At 38.1% G+C, this 16,209-nt stretch overlaps 1 protein-coding gene across 5 annotated transcripts in view; it reads right to left on the bottom strand.

The window, feature by feature from the left end:
- The window catches only part of CFAP20DC (CFAP20 domain containing), a 207,228-nt gene extending 198,261 nt beyond the window's left edge, over positions 1–8,967 (bottom strand). For 4 of the 5 annotated variants that reach the window (XM_036430673.2, XM_036430678.2, XM_036430677.2 and 1 more), the window contains exons 1-3: positions 8,597–8,967; positions 5,934–6,023; positions 4,313–4,406 (exon numbers count right to left, since the gene is read on the bottom strand). In XM_036430673.2, coding sequence (XP_036286566.1) covers positions 4,313–4,406; positions 5,934–6,023; positions 8,597–8,617 — 205 coding nt within the window. In that variant the 5' untranslated portion in view covers positions 8,618–8,967. The remainder of the gene's footprint in view (positions 1–4,312; positions 4,407–5,933; positions 6,024–8,596) is intronic. The other variant, XM_036430674.2, reaches the window with a different exon arrangement.
- Positions 8,968–16,209: the final 7,242 nt, after the last annotated feature.

Below are 16,209 nucleotides of genomic sequence, written 5' to 3'. Positions count from 1 at the left end.
AGAGAGTACAGTACAGCTTGAGCACAGGCGCTAAGGTGATAGGCACCAGGCTATGTTTGAAAACAGCAAGGAGACCTGTATAGTTGCAGCAGAGTAAACAAGGGAGAGAATTATAGAAAACAAGGTCAGGGAATTAAGAGGGAACCGATCCTGCAGGGTTCTATAGATCTTTGGTTTTTACTCTGAGAGAGATGGGGCATTTTCAGCAGGGGAGTGCCTTACATTGATTGACAAGTATCGCTCTAGCCACTAAATTGACAACAGAAGACAAGTCAGAAACAGGGAGGCCAATTAGAAGTCTACTGCAGTATTCCAAGCATGAGATAATGGTGGCCTGGTCCAGGGTGGTAGCATTAGAGGGTGGCAAGAAGTAGCAGTTAGAGAAAGAATATAACTTAAACACAGAACCAACAAGATCTTCCTAATGGACTGAATGAAGAGAAAAAAGATCAGGCTAATTTAAGACAAGTTACTAACGACTGAGATGGGGCTGTGTGCTAGAGGAGGAGGAGCAGGAGGAGGAGGAGGAACTTTTAGGGCAAAATTTGTCCAAGTGGAAATGTCAAATAAGCAATTGAAAATTCAAGTTGGGAGTTTGAGAGAGAAGCATGAGCTTGAATAAGACAGAGATGGTATAAACAAGGGAGTAAATGTAAATAAAGAGCCAGGGACTAGGTCCAGGCACACTGCAACATTAAGAAAGAAGAGGAAGAACCATGAAAGGAAACTAAGAGGGAAGACCAAAGAATCAGGAAGAAAACTAGCAGTGGGAATCCTGGAAGATGAATTGAGAAAATATATCAAGGAAGTGGGTGTCAACCTGGTCAAATGCTGCTAAAATGATAAGCAAATGAGGGCTGAGAAATGATCAATGATTCAGGAATACAGAGATCACTAGTGGCTCTGACAAGAGCACTATCAGTAGAGTGATAAGGTCAGTGCCATTGAAAAGTTTTAAACAGAGAAATTCATAATGAGATTTATTTTATAAAGAATATCAAATGGGGGCAGGGGAAGGTTTGGGGAGCATCTCATAAAGATGACTTCACCCTCCAGAGCAGCTGAAACTTGGATTAACACAGGCTGGTCCCCAGACATGCCACTGGGCTCAGACACCACAGGCAGAGAAAAAATGGTTTCAAAGCTGAGCCTCACACAGGAAGTTCTAGTCCCATAGGGGCATCCCATATAATACAATAAAATCCTAATGTACAAATCAACTTAACGATAGAATGACTAGGTGAAACGACTGGTCACTATGATGCGCACTGAACACCAGTGGGCAGATGCTCAACACAGGAGCTGCCCCCAACCCACAGGCCTCAGGCTAGCCAAGGAGGGTGGTGGAGGGGGTAGGCGGGAGGGGGGGGGGCAATTGCCCCACAGGTTGCCCCGCAGAGGGAGGTGACCAGAAAAAGGTAACTGGTGGTAGTGGTGGGGGGCAGGGTCTGTAAGGGGGCAGTGTCAGGCTGGCCAAGGCAGGTGCCAATGGGAGGGGGTCCCCTCCCTCATTGCCCCGATAGTTGCCCCACAAATTGGCCTGATCACCATGGGCCTGATCATCATTTGTGCATGGATAGGGGCCTAAAGACCCTATCCATGCACAAATTTCATGCATCCGGCCCTTAGTCTATATAACAAGTACCAGGGTGAAGATCAGGGTGGACTTATTTATCTGGCTAATAATTTACTCAAGTGTCCTTATCAAGGGAAGCTGGTTACATTTAGAAATTATAACCTAAATTGTTATAATTTCTTTATGTGACAAATTTAACATACTTATTAAACACCAATTTTTTACAATACACTAAACAGGGGTATAAAATAGATGATGCAAGATTCCTACACTGAAGAAATGCACAATCTAATAATTAATATCACTTTATTTGATAAGTAAAAACAAACAAAACCAAAAAAACTTTGACATATTGAGAGATACTGAAGTGTAATTCAAAAATAGTACTATTTAAAATGAAAACTTTAGCATACTTAATTTAATTATTAAACTTTCTTCAGAAGCACCTAATATAGTAGGAAGCATATAATGGGGTATCTAATTTCAAATCTGTATAAATAAAGTGAATGTTTACTTTTAAAATAGAAATGCATAATGATAACTGAACTAAATTTAGAAATAGTAATTGAAAGTCAATTCTCTATTCAAGGCATGCCATTTAATTGAAATTTAACCACAACAACTTCACACAGAAGGTCATTTAATATAAGCAAAAATAAGTATAAAGCTTTTATCAAAAATTACAAATAATATTAAAAGCATTAGTATAAAAATTAAAAATAATTTTACAGACTGTATAAATTGTTTCATTTGTTACAGTGTTGCACATCCTATAGAAGAGCCAGATTAATTTTTAATTACAGGGCATTGTACAAAAAACACATTAAAAGATTCTTTCATTTCTTCCAATTAGAACTATCATCTTTCCATTTAAAAAGCAATTATAACAAGTTAAAAATTCATAAAAAATTTTTTTAGATAAAAGTAGGAAAAGAAAGAGGGTAGAGGGAGTAAGAAAAAACTAAAAAAGAAAAAAAAAGTAGGAAAGGGAACTTGTCTTTAAACACTGAATCTTTGGTAGAGGAGAAATTTTTCAGAGCCAACTGAGAAAGGTTACAAGGAGTGGTTCAATTTTGTCAATAATATGATTATGTACATTGATGCTGAGGGCATTGCATGGAAGTATAGGCCAACAATAAGAAAAACAACAACCAAAGAACACTGGATTACATAGTCATGTTTCTGCAAGTCAAATGTATCTCTCTCACATAGACAATATCTAAAAAAGATGGAACTTGTCTAATGTAAGAATAACTTACAGTTTCAGAGACATTTCCCTGGCTCATCTTAGTTTATCTCACTTATATGTATACATTTTTGTAAAAATGAAAAAAAAACCCTCTATTACAAAAAGGAATCGTGAGGAAATCATAATTTGTAAAACTTATATAATTTGTAAATTAATAAAATTTATTTTAACGATGATTATTCCTTTTCTTCAAGGTTCTGCTTTTTATTTTATTTTATTTTAGGAAGAAGCACTAGCAAACCATTTTAAAGTTAATCATCTTCCATCTATAACTTCTATGGCCTGGTTTATGTCTCAGAAATCTAAAATATGCATGTAGTAGCTTGAAATGGTAGATAAAGCACAGAGTTTATAAAAATAAATGATGAATGTAAAAAATAACTGGCTACTTATATTTACTAAATTACCTAAAATCTATGGTTAAAACATAGGAGAAAGTTGATGAAAATCTGATTAATCATTTTGAAAAATTCTATTTCTTAAATCACATCAGTTTACTCAAAGCCTACTTTAGTGGCAGAGCCTCAGATTTTAACCCATTTTGTCATTAACTGGGCTTCTGATCCTAAATATAGGTGATCTCTCAGGGTTTCTTCTGCTTTAGAATGCTGACTCTAATTTCCAAAGTAAGAAAGAATTGAAATCTACCCCTTGGGCTTTTGTTAAAGCACATGTTAATATCTACTACATTTATTAGCTATTAATATTTTTAAAGATATATAAATTGATATCTCACTAAATAGTGCCTTTTATTACATTTTATATAACTGTTTCCTAACAAATTAATTTCTTATAATTTAGGAACTCCTGAGTTTCTTTCAAAACTTTGTCTTAACTACCTGATTTCTTGATAAGGAACCAACCGCAGTATGCTTATCTATAGAAGAGCTACAGTGAGGATTAAAAGAGTAAAATGAGAAATGCTTACGAAGTCATAGGCACATAGTAAATGCTCAATAAATTCCATTACTATTACAACTAATGGTTATTAAATAATTCTTTAAATCTGCCAAGACCGGTTTGGCTCAATGGATAGAGCGTCGGCTTGGGGACTGAAGGGTCCCGGGTTCGATTCCGGTCAAGGGCATGTACCTTGGTTGCGGGCATATCCCCAGTAGGGGGTGTGCAGGAGGCAGCTGATTGATGACTCTCTCTCATCGATGTTTCTAACTCTCTATCTCTCTCTCCCTTCCTCTCTGTACAAAATCAATAAAATATATTTAAAAAAAAAATAAAATAAAATAAATAAATAAATAATTCTTTAAATCTTAAAAATCTGGTAGATTTCTAGTAAACAGTGAAGCAGAATATTATAAAAACAACAACAACAAAAAAACAGGCATAAGGTTACTTTCTAAATTAAAAAAAAATCCTATTACTTAATGTCAACAAATGCCAGTAAGAGTCAAACTAATGTATGTATATGAGATTTAAATGCATAATTTCAAGCATCAAATGTTAAGTTTCAAGATTAAAAACTTACTTACGGATTTGCTTATTCTCTTTTGGTAACTGAATTTTGTTTGTCTGGCTGCTGCCTTCCAGGACAAACACAAAACTTTTCACTTCTTTATCAAACTCCTATAGAACAAAAATGAAAACAATGGTAATTGAAAAAGTATTTTGTTTGGCTTCTATTATAAAACTAGAGGCCCGATGCACGAAATTCATCCTCGGAGAGGGCGATCCTGCACCCTCTCCAATCTGGAACCCCTCTAGGAATGTCTGACTGCCCGTTTAGATCCAATCCCTCTCACTATAAAAGGGGCATAAATGTAACTATCTCACAAGGCTAGTGAACAGATTACATATATAATGTACTTGATGCTATGCTTGGTGAACAGTAAGTACTCAATTAACAGTAGTAGTTTTAAAAAGTTACCTATAGAACTGAGTCCTTAGAACTCAGGACTCTTCAGTATACAGGAGAGAAGAGAAAAAAAAAGAAAGTGATAGATATAGGTTTTTACATCTAGTGGCAGCAAGCTGCGGTAGTTTTCTACCTGATGGCACTGGTTTTTCCAGTGAAATGGGGTGTGGTCTGGTGAGTGAGTGAGGGGAACCTACCTGGGTGTGGACTGGGGATGGGGGTAGGGAGTTGGTGGTTAGAAACCTGAAGAAAATTGAGAAAATTATTTTAAAGACTAAGAGAACTTTCTGGGATATTCAGGATAAATTTATAGCATCATCAATCTAAGAGGCTGTAGATATTTTCTCCAAAAGTAATGAGAAGCTGGATGCAGACAGATAACTGGGAATTCAGAAAGGTTCAGCATTTGCTAGGCAGGCATGATGAAAGGACGAGAAGCAAAGGCATTCAAGATCTTTACCAGGCTGTGATTGAAATCATGAACTATGGATTCTGGGCTAGAGAGAAAAGGAAGTGAAGACAGAAAAAATACACAAATAAAACACTGAGGAAAGTAGAATGTCCTAAAAGTCTCAATTAGGTTGAAGAACAAATGTAGTGGGAATAACTGGAAAAGCAGCCTTAAGAACTGAAATTGGGGCCAGAAAGCATTTAGTAAATTTCAGAGTCCCTGCAGTTTATGGTGATGAGGTACAGGGCATGGCAGAGGGCATGCACACCAAAGTAGAGTGGGATAGGTCATTAGAAATGAAGAATTCAAGAAAATGAAGCCCTTGCCAGGAAGCTCGATTGGTTAGTGTGTAATCCCCATATACGAAGGGTACAGGTTTGATCACCAGTCAGAACACATATTAGAATCAATTAATTGGATGCATAAATAAGTGGTTCAACCAACTGATGTTTCTTTTTTCCTCTCTCTAAAAAGCAATCAGTAAGTAAAAAATTAAAATTAAAAGAAACTGAGAAGCTTAGGGTTTAGACAGATTTTCCTCACAGATACTGAAGTCACTTAAAACGGCAGGACTTGGTGTTTAGAGAAGGGCTGTGAGCTGCATGCCTAAACCTTAAACAAGTGAGGAGTGCTGTCTGGGAGAACTGCAGCCCATAATGTCATGAAAAGATTTTGGAGTGAGCAAACAGGAAAAATAGTTCTAAAATCTGATTGAGCCCTTTTTGTAAAAAACAGTCACTCTCAATTTCTTTCCAAGTTTTAGGTGGCTCTCATTTCTCACACTTACTTTCCAAATCACAGATGGGCTTCCAAGAATCTTCCACTTTGCTCCAGGATTTTTTCCCTGAGCACTAAAGATTTCAACAAATGCACCTCCCTAGAAAACAAAAATGAAGTATTTACATTAAAGTGAAAGACAATGCTAAGGAGAAGACACTACCCTTTACAGAGCCTACAACCACTGTTCAGGCTTCTGTCAGGTAAGTTGATATGGGGAAAACATGATCCTACTCTATACCTAGATTGTATCTAGCAACAGCAGTTCTGATTTGAGTCACCTCTGATTAATAGAAATTTTAAGAAATTTTTAAAAGCAGGATAAACACTAAATGAATTGTGTCATACAATCTTCTGATAGCTTAGTGTAAGGTTCATTTATTTGACATGTATAGATCATGCTTACAAAACATGCTATTCAACCCAGACTAATACATTTTGATAATTATTATTTTAGTCATACTGGCCTGAGCTTCAATATCAGCTTTGCCATTTATTAACTACCTGACTTTGGAGTTACTTAACTTCTTGATTCTTCACTTGTAAAATGGATTGTCGGATTACACAGGATAGTAAATATAAACCATTAAGCACAATACCTTGGACATAGCAAAGCTCAATAGTGCCAGCAATAACTGTTCAATAAAGGGCATGTTAATAATTTAGTCTGGTTGATAAAAAAAAGTTTGGGAGGGAGTGAGGAAAAGAATGATTCTTATTTTGATCATTCTTATAACTCTTTCCATACAGGGTGGGCAAAAGTAGGTTTATATTATAGTTGTTCATATGGACAATAATATAAATTTAATATTAATACAAAAATAAATGATTTTGTATACTCACAACTATAAATCTACTTTTGCCCTACTATGTATATTTAATACAAATTAATTTAGAGATTTATAAAATCTGCAAAAGCCCCTGGCCAGGAGCTCAGTTGGTTAGAGTGTTATCCAGATATGCCAAGATTGTGGGTTTGATTCTTTATCAGGGCACACACAAGAATCAACCAATGAATGCATGAATGGGTTGAGCAAAGTCAATGTTTCTCTCTCTCACTCTCTCCCCTTCTCTCTATAAAAACAAATCAACAAATATTTTTTCTTAATCTGTACAAGGAAAATAGAGAACCTTATCTGTAGATATGCTGTGTTCCCTATAGTACACCTGAGAACAAGGAAGGACATGCTTATGTAAAAACACCACACACATTACTGAATTTCCATGTCCTTTAATTATGGAGAGGAATTAAACAAGATGATTATCTTTGAAGAAGAGTTTATTATAAGAACTTGAGAATCTGAAACAAAGACTAAATATGGTTTTATTTTATGGACTCTGAATAATAAGCAGCATATGAGCAAATCTGTCTGATTTTTGTAAAGAATTTCCAACTTTAAATTTTTCTCAATACTATATTTTTGTTTTTGAATTTTAACACATAATCACTTAAGACATTTAATTTCTTCTTCCTTAGGCATTTTATGTGCAGACTGTGTGTGGATAGAATTACTATAGCTTCTGGAGACAGGTCATATTTCACTATGAATTTTAAATGAGGCAGCTTTTACTTATTTAAGAAAAATCTTTATACCCTGGTGAGACAGGAAGAACTGCCACTCCCCGTTTCTTTTTCTCCTATTTTCCAAGTTTCTAACAGGAGTATGCTTTTTTTAAAAAACAAAAAACAATATGTTTATCCTATATTAAGTGAAACTCTCTAAAATCGTTCTAATAATTGGAATAGAAGATAACTACAAAATACTCTCGCGGCACTTATATACGAAGGCAGTAGTGTTTGCTGAAAAGATAGAAGCAACAAAGAGTTGGAGACCAGTGGAGGACTGTTCTGGCACGGGGAGCACACAGTAGGACTAGAATGGAAAACAGATTGTAAATGGAGAGTGCAACCTCAGAAAGATGTCGGGAGGGGAGGGCTGGAGACCAGAGAGAAGGAAGTGCAGGGAGAGAGAGAAGCCAGTAAAGTGAGGAAAGCAGGTCAGGCCTTGAGATACTCAAGGATCCTCAAGGTGACTGACGAAGACCCAGAACCAGTTTCTCCCTGTTATCTTTGGACCACTTGCATTGGTGTGAACTGGGGGTGGTGGTGGTGGTGGTGGTGGGGCAGTTGTTACAAAGGTAGATTAACTGGCCCCATCTACAGAGATTGATTCATGAGATCTGGGGTGAGGGTCAGGAACCCTGCAGTGTTTACAAGTTCTCCCTAAGTTATCCTTTTATGCCCCAGTAAATGTTTAAGAGAAACTGAACCCGTTTTGGAGAGAATAGCCTGTGGCCAAGGCTTATTTTCTTTCTTGATGTAACCCATTCATTCATTCCCTCTCTTCTACAGAGCTCACTACACAGTGTGCATCAGTAGCGTGTGTGGGCACGGATTCAGGAGTCTGGTTGGGGTGTAAGATCTGTATTTTCATTAGAATCTCTGGGGTTCCATACACCTTGAGCAGCACTGCGCTGGAGACTGGAACAAAGTCGGATCCTGCGTCCAGACGTTAGTTGCTTTGTTTTTGCATCAAGGCCACTCATGCATTAAATTTCTTCTAACCTCGGAAAAAGACTGCATAATGGGAAGCTTTGCCCTCATCCCAACCGGCCACACCTCCCCCAAAAGGAGAAAGCTGTATGGACAGGGTGGAGGCAGTTTGGGGTTACCTGATACTCATTTTTGAACATTCCCGCAGGGGGACCAGGGCTTGGGGGACACGGAGTTCAGGGCTTCCAGCGAGCAGCGCGCCCCAGATGGCTGGAAGTCGGCGGCAGGGAAGGGCTTCGTGCTTGGCCCCCGGTTCGGCCAGGGTCTTCCCAGCCGCGGGTCAGCTCCACCTCGGGCCCCCGACCCGCACCATCGCGGCCCCGCCTCTGGGGAGCCCGAGGTGGCGGGCACAGCGGCGTGGGCGGACCCCGGGAGTGATTGTATGCGTAACCAACGTGACGGGGCGCTGCCAGCTACAGACAACCGCCCACTGGCCGGGGGAGGGAGGCGCGCTCCGCGGGGGCTCCGCCGGGCCCGACCGGAAAAGGGCGCTGAGCGGCGCCAACATCCCGGCCGCGCCCATTGGTTCTCAGCAGGCGCCTGCGCGTTGCGCTGCGTGGGCTTCTAGCCAATGGGCACGAGAGGCTACGTAGTGACGTAAGCGTTACCCAGGCAACTGAGGGAGTCTCTCTGAGACTTTGCAGGCCATCTCTTCTGTGAAGTGCGACCTTCTTAGGTCAAGTCCAGTGTCTGCGAAAAAGCTTAAACTCAGCCAGGCTCTTCTGGAGGCCTGTCACTTCGGCTCTGGCTGTCTTCGTTGTAAACACTGATAACTGGTAGGTTGCTGAAGGAAAAAGTCATGGAATCATGGAACCCTCCCCACGTGGCCTTTGGTTCAAAGGCTCCCAAACTTGGGATTCCGTGAGGCAATAATAGGATTTGGTAGCCCCTTCCATTGTTTTAAAAGAGGCCCACGGAAGTGGGAGTATTTATTGAAGATGAGCACGTGTTAAAAAGACAAGGTTTTTTTTTGTGTCTCCCCCCCCCCCCCAAAAAAAAAAAATAATTACATTAGTAAGCTAGGCTTTCTAAGTTTAACTCTTTGGTTACTTCATTTAGTTTCTGTGTCAAGAACTGCTTTTACAAGGTAGACATTCTTGTCAGTTTTTCAAAGTCACATGGCCAGGAGGTAATGGAGTTAGTGTGGAACTCATGTCTGATGCTGCACTCAAGGTTGAGTTAGGTCAGTGGCGAAGGGTTCATAATAATCAGCTACCACTCATGGAGCCACTTCAGGCCAGGTAGTTCACAGGTTCAAAACCCTCTGAGGTAAGGCTTAGTTGAGAAGACTGAGGTTCTCAACCTTTCAGTTGAGAATATTGAGGTTCAGAGTTGATTAGGAATTTATTCAAGGATGCAATGTTGACTTTACGTTATGGCTTAGTCTGATGTTCTAATTCACCCAAAAGTCTCAAATACGTGTTGTCCCTACAATGTGCCAAACACCGTGGATCACGAACAGAGTGCAAAAATGCTATCTGGATGTGCTCCTTAACAGCACTAAGAGAGCAGCCAAGGAACAAGCTTACTTGAACACTTCCTTGAATACTAGATATGGACAAGATAGAGGTACAATATCTAGAATCCAGACTTCCTGATTGCTAAAGCTCAAATTTAGTTCAACAACAGTTTTTGGGTAGGCTCTATGTTGGGAGTTTTAGGAATTATGGTGAATACATATAGTCTCTATCTTATAAAACTTGTTATCTAATGGTGGGATATCTGTTCATTTAACAGCTAATTATTAGGAATGCAATATATTCTAGATAGACACTATGCTAAGAGCTAGGGGCATAGAGAAGGCCCCCGTCTTCTTGGAGCTCACATATTAATAGGGTAAGACACAATAACAAGTGAACAAAAAAGTAATCACAACTTGTGATAAATGCCATGAATCCAGTGATAGGAAATAACATCGGAAGGATATGTTAGTTTCGTGTGATTATTGTAACAAATTTCCACAAAGCAGGTGGCTTAAGACAACAGAAATTCACAGTTCAGAAGTCTAAAATGAAGGTGTTAGCAAGGCGGCACTCCTTTTGGAGGATTTAGAAGAAAATTCGCTCTTTGCCTCTTCCAGCAGCTAGCAGCTGTTGGCTTTCCTCGATTTGTGGCCGCATCTCTCCAATCTCTGCCTCAGTGGTCACACTGCCTGTTTGTTTTCTGTGTATGTCTTCTCCTCTGTGTGTTTTTTATAAGGCCAATTATGATGGCATTTAGGGCCCACTTGGATAATTTAAGGCAATTTCCTTACTGCAGGATCTTTAACTTAGTCACATCTGCAAATACACTTTTTTTTTTTTTCCCCAAAAAGTAAAACGTTCACATGTTCCAGGGGATAGATGTAGATATCAATGGGAGGGTTGTGGGAGGAGGATGTGTCATTTTTTGGCCTGACCCAATGTTGACTTGCATTATAATAGAAATTAGCTTTTGATAAATTCTGTAAGAGAGGCAGACAACATAATGAGAGTACAGGAGAATCTAGGAAGCAACTTAAGGCTTTTAACAATCTACTTGGGTCCCTGAAATGGTATTTTGATACCATCGCTGAAGAGAAACCTACAACTTTATCCTGTTATTTTCTTTCTACCCCTTACTATTATCTGAATCTTATTATCTGTCTTCAGCTATTAGAAGATAAATTCCATGAGGGTAAGGACTTTTTCTGTTTTCCTCATTACATCTCATCTCCTACAGTACTGTGTGGTACATAGTAGGAATGTTATAACAAATTGGTTGATTGAATTAAAGAGGCACGTAGTCCTTTCAAACTCAGCATCCAAAACAAAACGTCTCCCAACTTGGGCCTTTTTCATTCTTCCCATTCTTATTAATACAATAGTGTCTTCTCTTCCTCACTCTGTATGGTAGGCAGTTTCTAAAATGGCCTCCACTGAGCTCCATCGTCTCGTATGCATGCCTCTGTGTAATCTCCCCTGTCTGTGGACTGGACCTAGTGATACTTCTAATGAATACAAAATGGCAAGAGTCCCGAGATGTCACTTCTAAAACTGCTTTTCTTGCTTGCCTTCTTTCACCCACTTTATCTGACTTCCCTCCCCTTCTCTGTCCTCCCTCAGAAGGAAGCAGGTTGATGTGCTGTGAGTAGCCCCCTGGAGAGGTTCATGTAACAAGGAAGTAATGCTCCTTGAGGACTTGAGGCCTGTCAACAGCCACATTAGTAGGCTTGAAAGTGTATCCTTTTCTAAACGAGCCTTGAAGTGACTGCATCCCAGGTCAACAAAAGTCTTATGATAATCAGTGTCTGAGTTAGAGGTACTCAACTAAATTGTACCCTGATTTCTGACCCACAGAAATTATATTCATTGTAAACTGGTAAGGTATTTGTTTTTTTCCTGGATATTAAACACATTTTATTTACATATTCATTCATTTATGTTTATTCACACAAGGAATACAAACTCATTTAAATGCAGATATTATGGATAATAAGCTGGTAAGTTTTAAGGTAATTTTTAAGCGCAACAATAGGTAACTAATACACTTCCCATACACAATTCATCACCCAAACCTATTTATTTTATCTAAATACTTTAAAAATTGATCTACATTTCCTCCACTGTAGTTTATACAGGCATCTCTTGGAGGTATTGTGATTTTGGCTCCAGATCACCACAATAAAGTGATACTTACTTATGGAGAGTATTGCCTTCAATTTGTAAAAAAATGCAATATTTGTGAAGTGTAATGAAAGCTATGCCTGTACTCTGATTTTCCTATGATTTCTCTTCCCTGAACTAATTTAATAGCCTCCTAGTTCACACACCACTTTGGCCCTCTTTAAATCTATTGCAGACATAGTCATCTTTATAGAACACAAATTTAATCATATTAGTTTCTTCCTTCTAACCTTATCATAATTATAGAGCCTGTCTTTCTCTCTAGTTTCTTTGTACATTATTCAGTCCCCTTCATTTCAGTCACATTGAATTTTCTTTTAGTTCCTTGTGTCTAACATGTTTGCTTTCACTGTAGGGCCTTTGTGCTGTTCTGCATGGATTACTCTTGCTTCCTTCTTTTTTTGGTTACCGTATTTTCTGGCGTATAAGACGACTTTTGAAACGAAAAAAAGTCTGCTCAGATTGGCCAGAGTCAGAGAGGCAGTCTATTAAAAAAAGAACTGGTGTTGCCTCGGAAGTGGGGGGTAGTCTTATACAGCGAATATAGGCCTAAACCTATGTTTCAACTGTAAAATTAGGGGGTCGTCTTATATGCCGGAAAATACGGTAAGACCTTTATGTCCCATAAAGGGACCCTTTCTCAAGGATGCCTTCAGACCCCCCCCCCCCCCTTATAGGTTTTCATAGTATCTTAATACTTAACATATTGAAATAATAATGGAAATTTTATATGTTTTGTAATGTTGGCCATCTCTATTGTGCTTGGTATATTAGTTCAACCTTGTACCTGCTATAACAAAATAGTAATTGAGTGAATGATTGAGGGAGAAGATGAAGGATGAATATAGTCTTAAAAGACAGCCATAGACTTTGGTGTTGAGAAAACAAGAAGAAAGCAATTGAAAATACATTAAGGTAAAATGTGAAGTAATCACTTTATCAATAGAAAAACTAGTTATAGAGTTGCAATGATTAATCACAGCATAGTAGTAAGATTCATTACTCAGGTGTTTTTATTTTTAATCACCTGTTTATTCAATTAAAGGCTGGAAGGATCCATTAACATTTACTTTAAACTACTTATTTCTTTGAGAGAATAATTGTCTCAGGCCGTGCCTTGAAGTGACTGCATCCCAAGTCAACACCTTGCATTATATAATAATAGAAATCAGCTTTTCTACTATAGAAAAGTTGTCCAAGGGTTAGGTCATTCACTACCTTCATAACTCCTTACAAGTTTAGGACACTTATAGTTGGATTTTTATTCAAGAGTATGGGATAAGGGCCTATTTAGGCAATGGACAATTCTAAAGGCTGCCCAGTTCAGATAAAAATTATTTTGTCTATGGTGAAAACTACCATTAACACTAACAGTGGTGGCTATACAGCAAAATAACTATACAGCACTATTTTAACAATATGAATTCAAAGCCAGAGATAGAAAGAGATCCAATGTTATTATATCAAACTAGAGGCCTGGTGCATGGATTCATGCACAGGTGGGTTCCCTTGGCATGGCCTGAGGGGATTGAGCCAAAACCAGCAGTCCAATGCCACCTGCCGTTCCTGCCTGCAGCTCCTGCTCATCCTGGCTCTGCTGCGCCTGTGCCCAGTCAGTCCTGATGGAGAAAGGTTTGTGTTGCTGCAACAGCACTCACCAGCCATAAGCCCTCCTTCTGGCCCCTGTCACAGGGGTGAGGGGAGCCAGGATGTGATTGGCCCTCCAGTCAATTGGGACGCCCTTGACTGCCTTGTATCCAGTTCTGTCCTGCTAATGTTCACACCGGTTGTTGGAGCCATCTGGCAACCACTCTTATATCGTTTCTTCCTTGTGGAGCATCTAGGGAGGGAGGGGAAGTGGCCACGGTGCCCGAGGCTGACTTCCAGGAGACTGGCAGTGCTATCAGGTTTGTGCCAGCGATGCCAGTCCCTTGGTGCCTGGCCTGTTCTCTGGAGATTGGACCTGTAGAACTACAGGGAGTGAGTGGCTGCTAATAGGCTGATGAGCCACCAGGACTGACCAGTCAGCTGAGCAGCACTCCTGCTGTGGGAGCACACTGACCACCAGGGGGCAGCTCCTACATTGAGGGTCTGCCCCCTGGTGGTCAGTGCACATCAGAGCGACCGGTACTTTCGTAATTAGGTCACTTAGACTTTTATACTTATAGATGCTTTTGTTGATTTGGATGAATGAAAGTTATAACTTCAATAATGGCTAATAGAATTCAGTACCCTCTATCCTCCCCCCAAAAGGAGTCAACCAGCCCAAACCACTTTGCTGAAGCCAAGTTATTTATGTGCATTATAAATGGCAGTAAAAGTTTCTCTAATTACTACAATATTTAAAAAAGTCAGTACATTTAGTAATTACATTAAATTGCTTAATTAATTTGACAACATTAAGAATAAGTCACTTTACAAGCTTTAAAGTGCTTGTCTTTGTTCTACAAAGGAAGTAAATTGGTGATGTATTAATATTACAAAAGGATACTGGATGGTATTTAAAGTGGGAGAGACTAGAAACAATTTTTAAAAAATGGAGCCTTTGTATGTCAAGGTAGTCAATCAAGTAGATGGTATTATAAATTTGACAAAATAGTTTATTTTTGAATAAGCAATGTACAGTGTTCACCACAATATAATTATAATTTATGTTTTGGCTGCAGATTATAATCTAATCATTTAGCATAGTAGGAAGAAAAAATGTTGGTTTGAACAAAATTTGTTTTGCTATAAAATAATCAAAATGTTCAATACTTGGAGGATCATTTATTATTTTTTTCACATCATGGAATAACTTTATAAATGGCAATAATATCACCTTGATAGAATAATTGTAAAACTGTGCCTATTTAATAGTTTTAAGCAATTAAAGTTATTGATTATTTTAAATTGAGAAAAATTAGTGATATCAGAGTCATCCATTTGACTTCTGATTTGAGAATAGTGATGTCTTTTTTTTAAAGAAGATATGTTTTAGGGAAAGTTTTTGATATTGTTTGTATATTTTCTTCTTGAATGCTTCGTTTATTTTTTTCTCTTGTTTATGAGATTCTACAGAGACTTATTCCTGCCTGTAATTTTAGATAACCAAGTACTTCAAAATTTATTTATAAACTTGAAATTTCCAAAGTCAGCTATTACTCAAGGGTTTTCTCAACAGAAACATGTTATTCTAGTACTTAAATACTTAGGTATGAATACTTTCGCAAATAAAAGTTTTGTACTGCATCCACTTAGTTTTAGAAAAATGAACATCTTTGAAGATATTTAATGAAGTGAGTTGATATTTAATACCAATTTGTTTTTAAATGCTTTTCTTTTGTCAAAAAGTTAATTATGATCCAAACAAGTTTTCTTAACATAACTTTCTCTAACCTAAAGATTGTGCTGATTTGTGATAAGAAAGCTATAGAAAATTGGGTATCCACATGCAAAAGAATAAAGTTGGACCCTTAACTTACACTACATAAAAAATTAACTCAAAATGGATCTAAGACCAAAACATAAACTTAAAACTTTATGATAAAAACATAGAGGAAAATCTCATGACATTGGATTTGACAATGATTTTTTGGATATGACACAGAAAGTATAGGCAACAAAAGTAAAAGAAGAGAGAAATTAGACTAGATCAAAATTTATTAAAACTTCTTTGCATCATAGGACTCAATCAACAGAATACAAAGGCAACATATGGAATGGAAAATATAGGGTGGGGCAAAAGTAGGTTTATAGTTGTTCGTATGGAAAAAATACAATAATTAGTAGGTAATTATTTAAATAATGAAAGAATAAACTCTTGTTTTATGTACTCACACTCTATAAACCTATTTTTGTCTCACCATGTATTTGCCAATCACATATCTGATAACATATATATTCAGAATATACAGAGAACTTCTACAACTCAACAACAGCAACAAAAACAATTACCCTTATTTTAAAAATGGGCAAAGGACCTGAATAGACATTTCTCCAAAGAAAATTACAAATGGCCAATAAGTACACAGAAAGTTGGACATCAGGGATTTGCAAATCAAAATCTCAATGAAGTATTATCTCACACCCATTAAGATGGCTATTAT

Source organism: Pipistrellus kuhlii, unplaced genomic scaffold (assembly GCF_014108245.1).
Source record: "Pipistrellus kuhlii isolate mPipKuh1 unplaced genomic scaffold, mPipKuh1.p scaffold_m20_p_11, whole genome shotgun sequence".
NCBI lineage: Eukaryota > Metazoa > Chordata > Mammalia > Chiroptera > Vespertilionidae > Pipistrellus > Pipistrellus kuhlii.
Note: the sequence above shows the minus strand (reverse complement) of the source record. Positions and strands in the feature narration are given on the sequence as shown.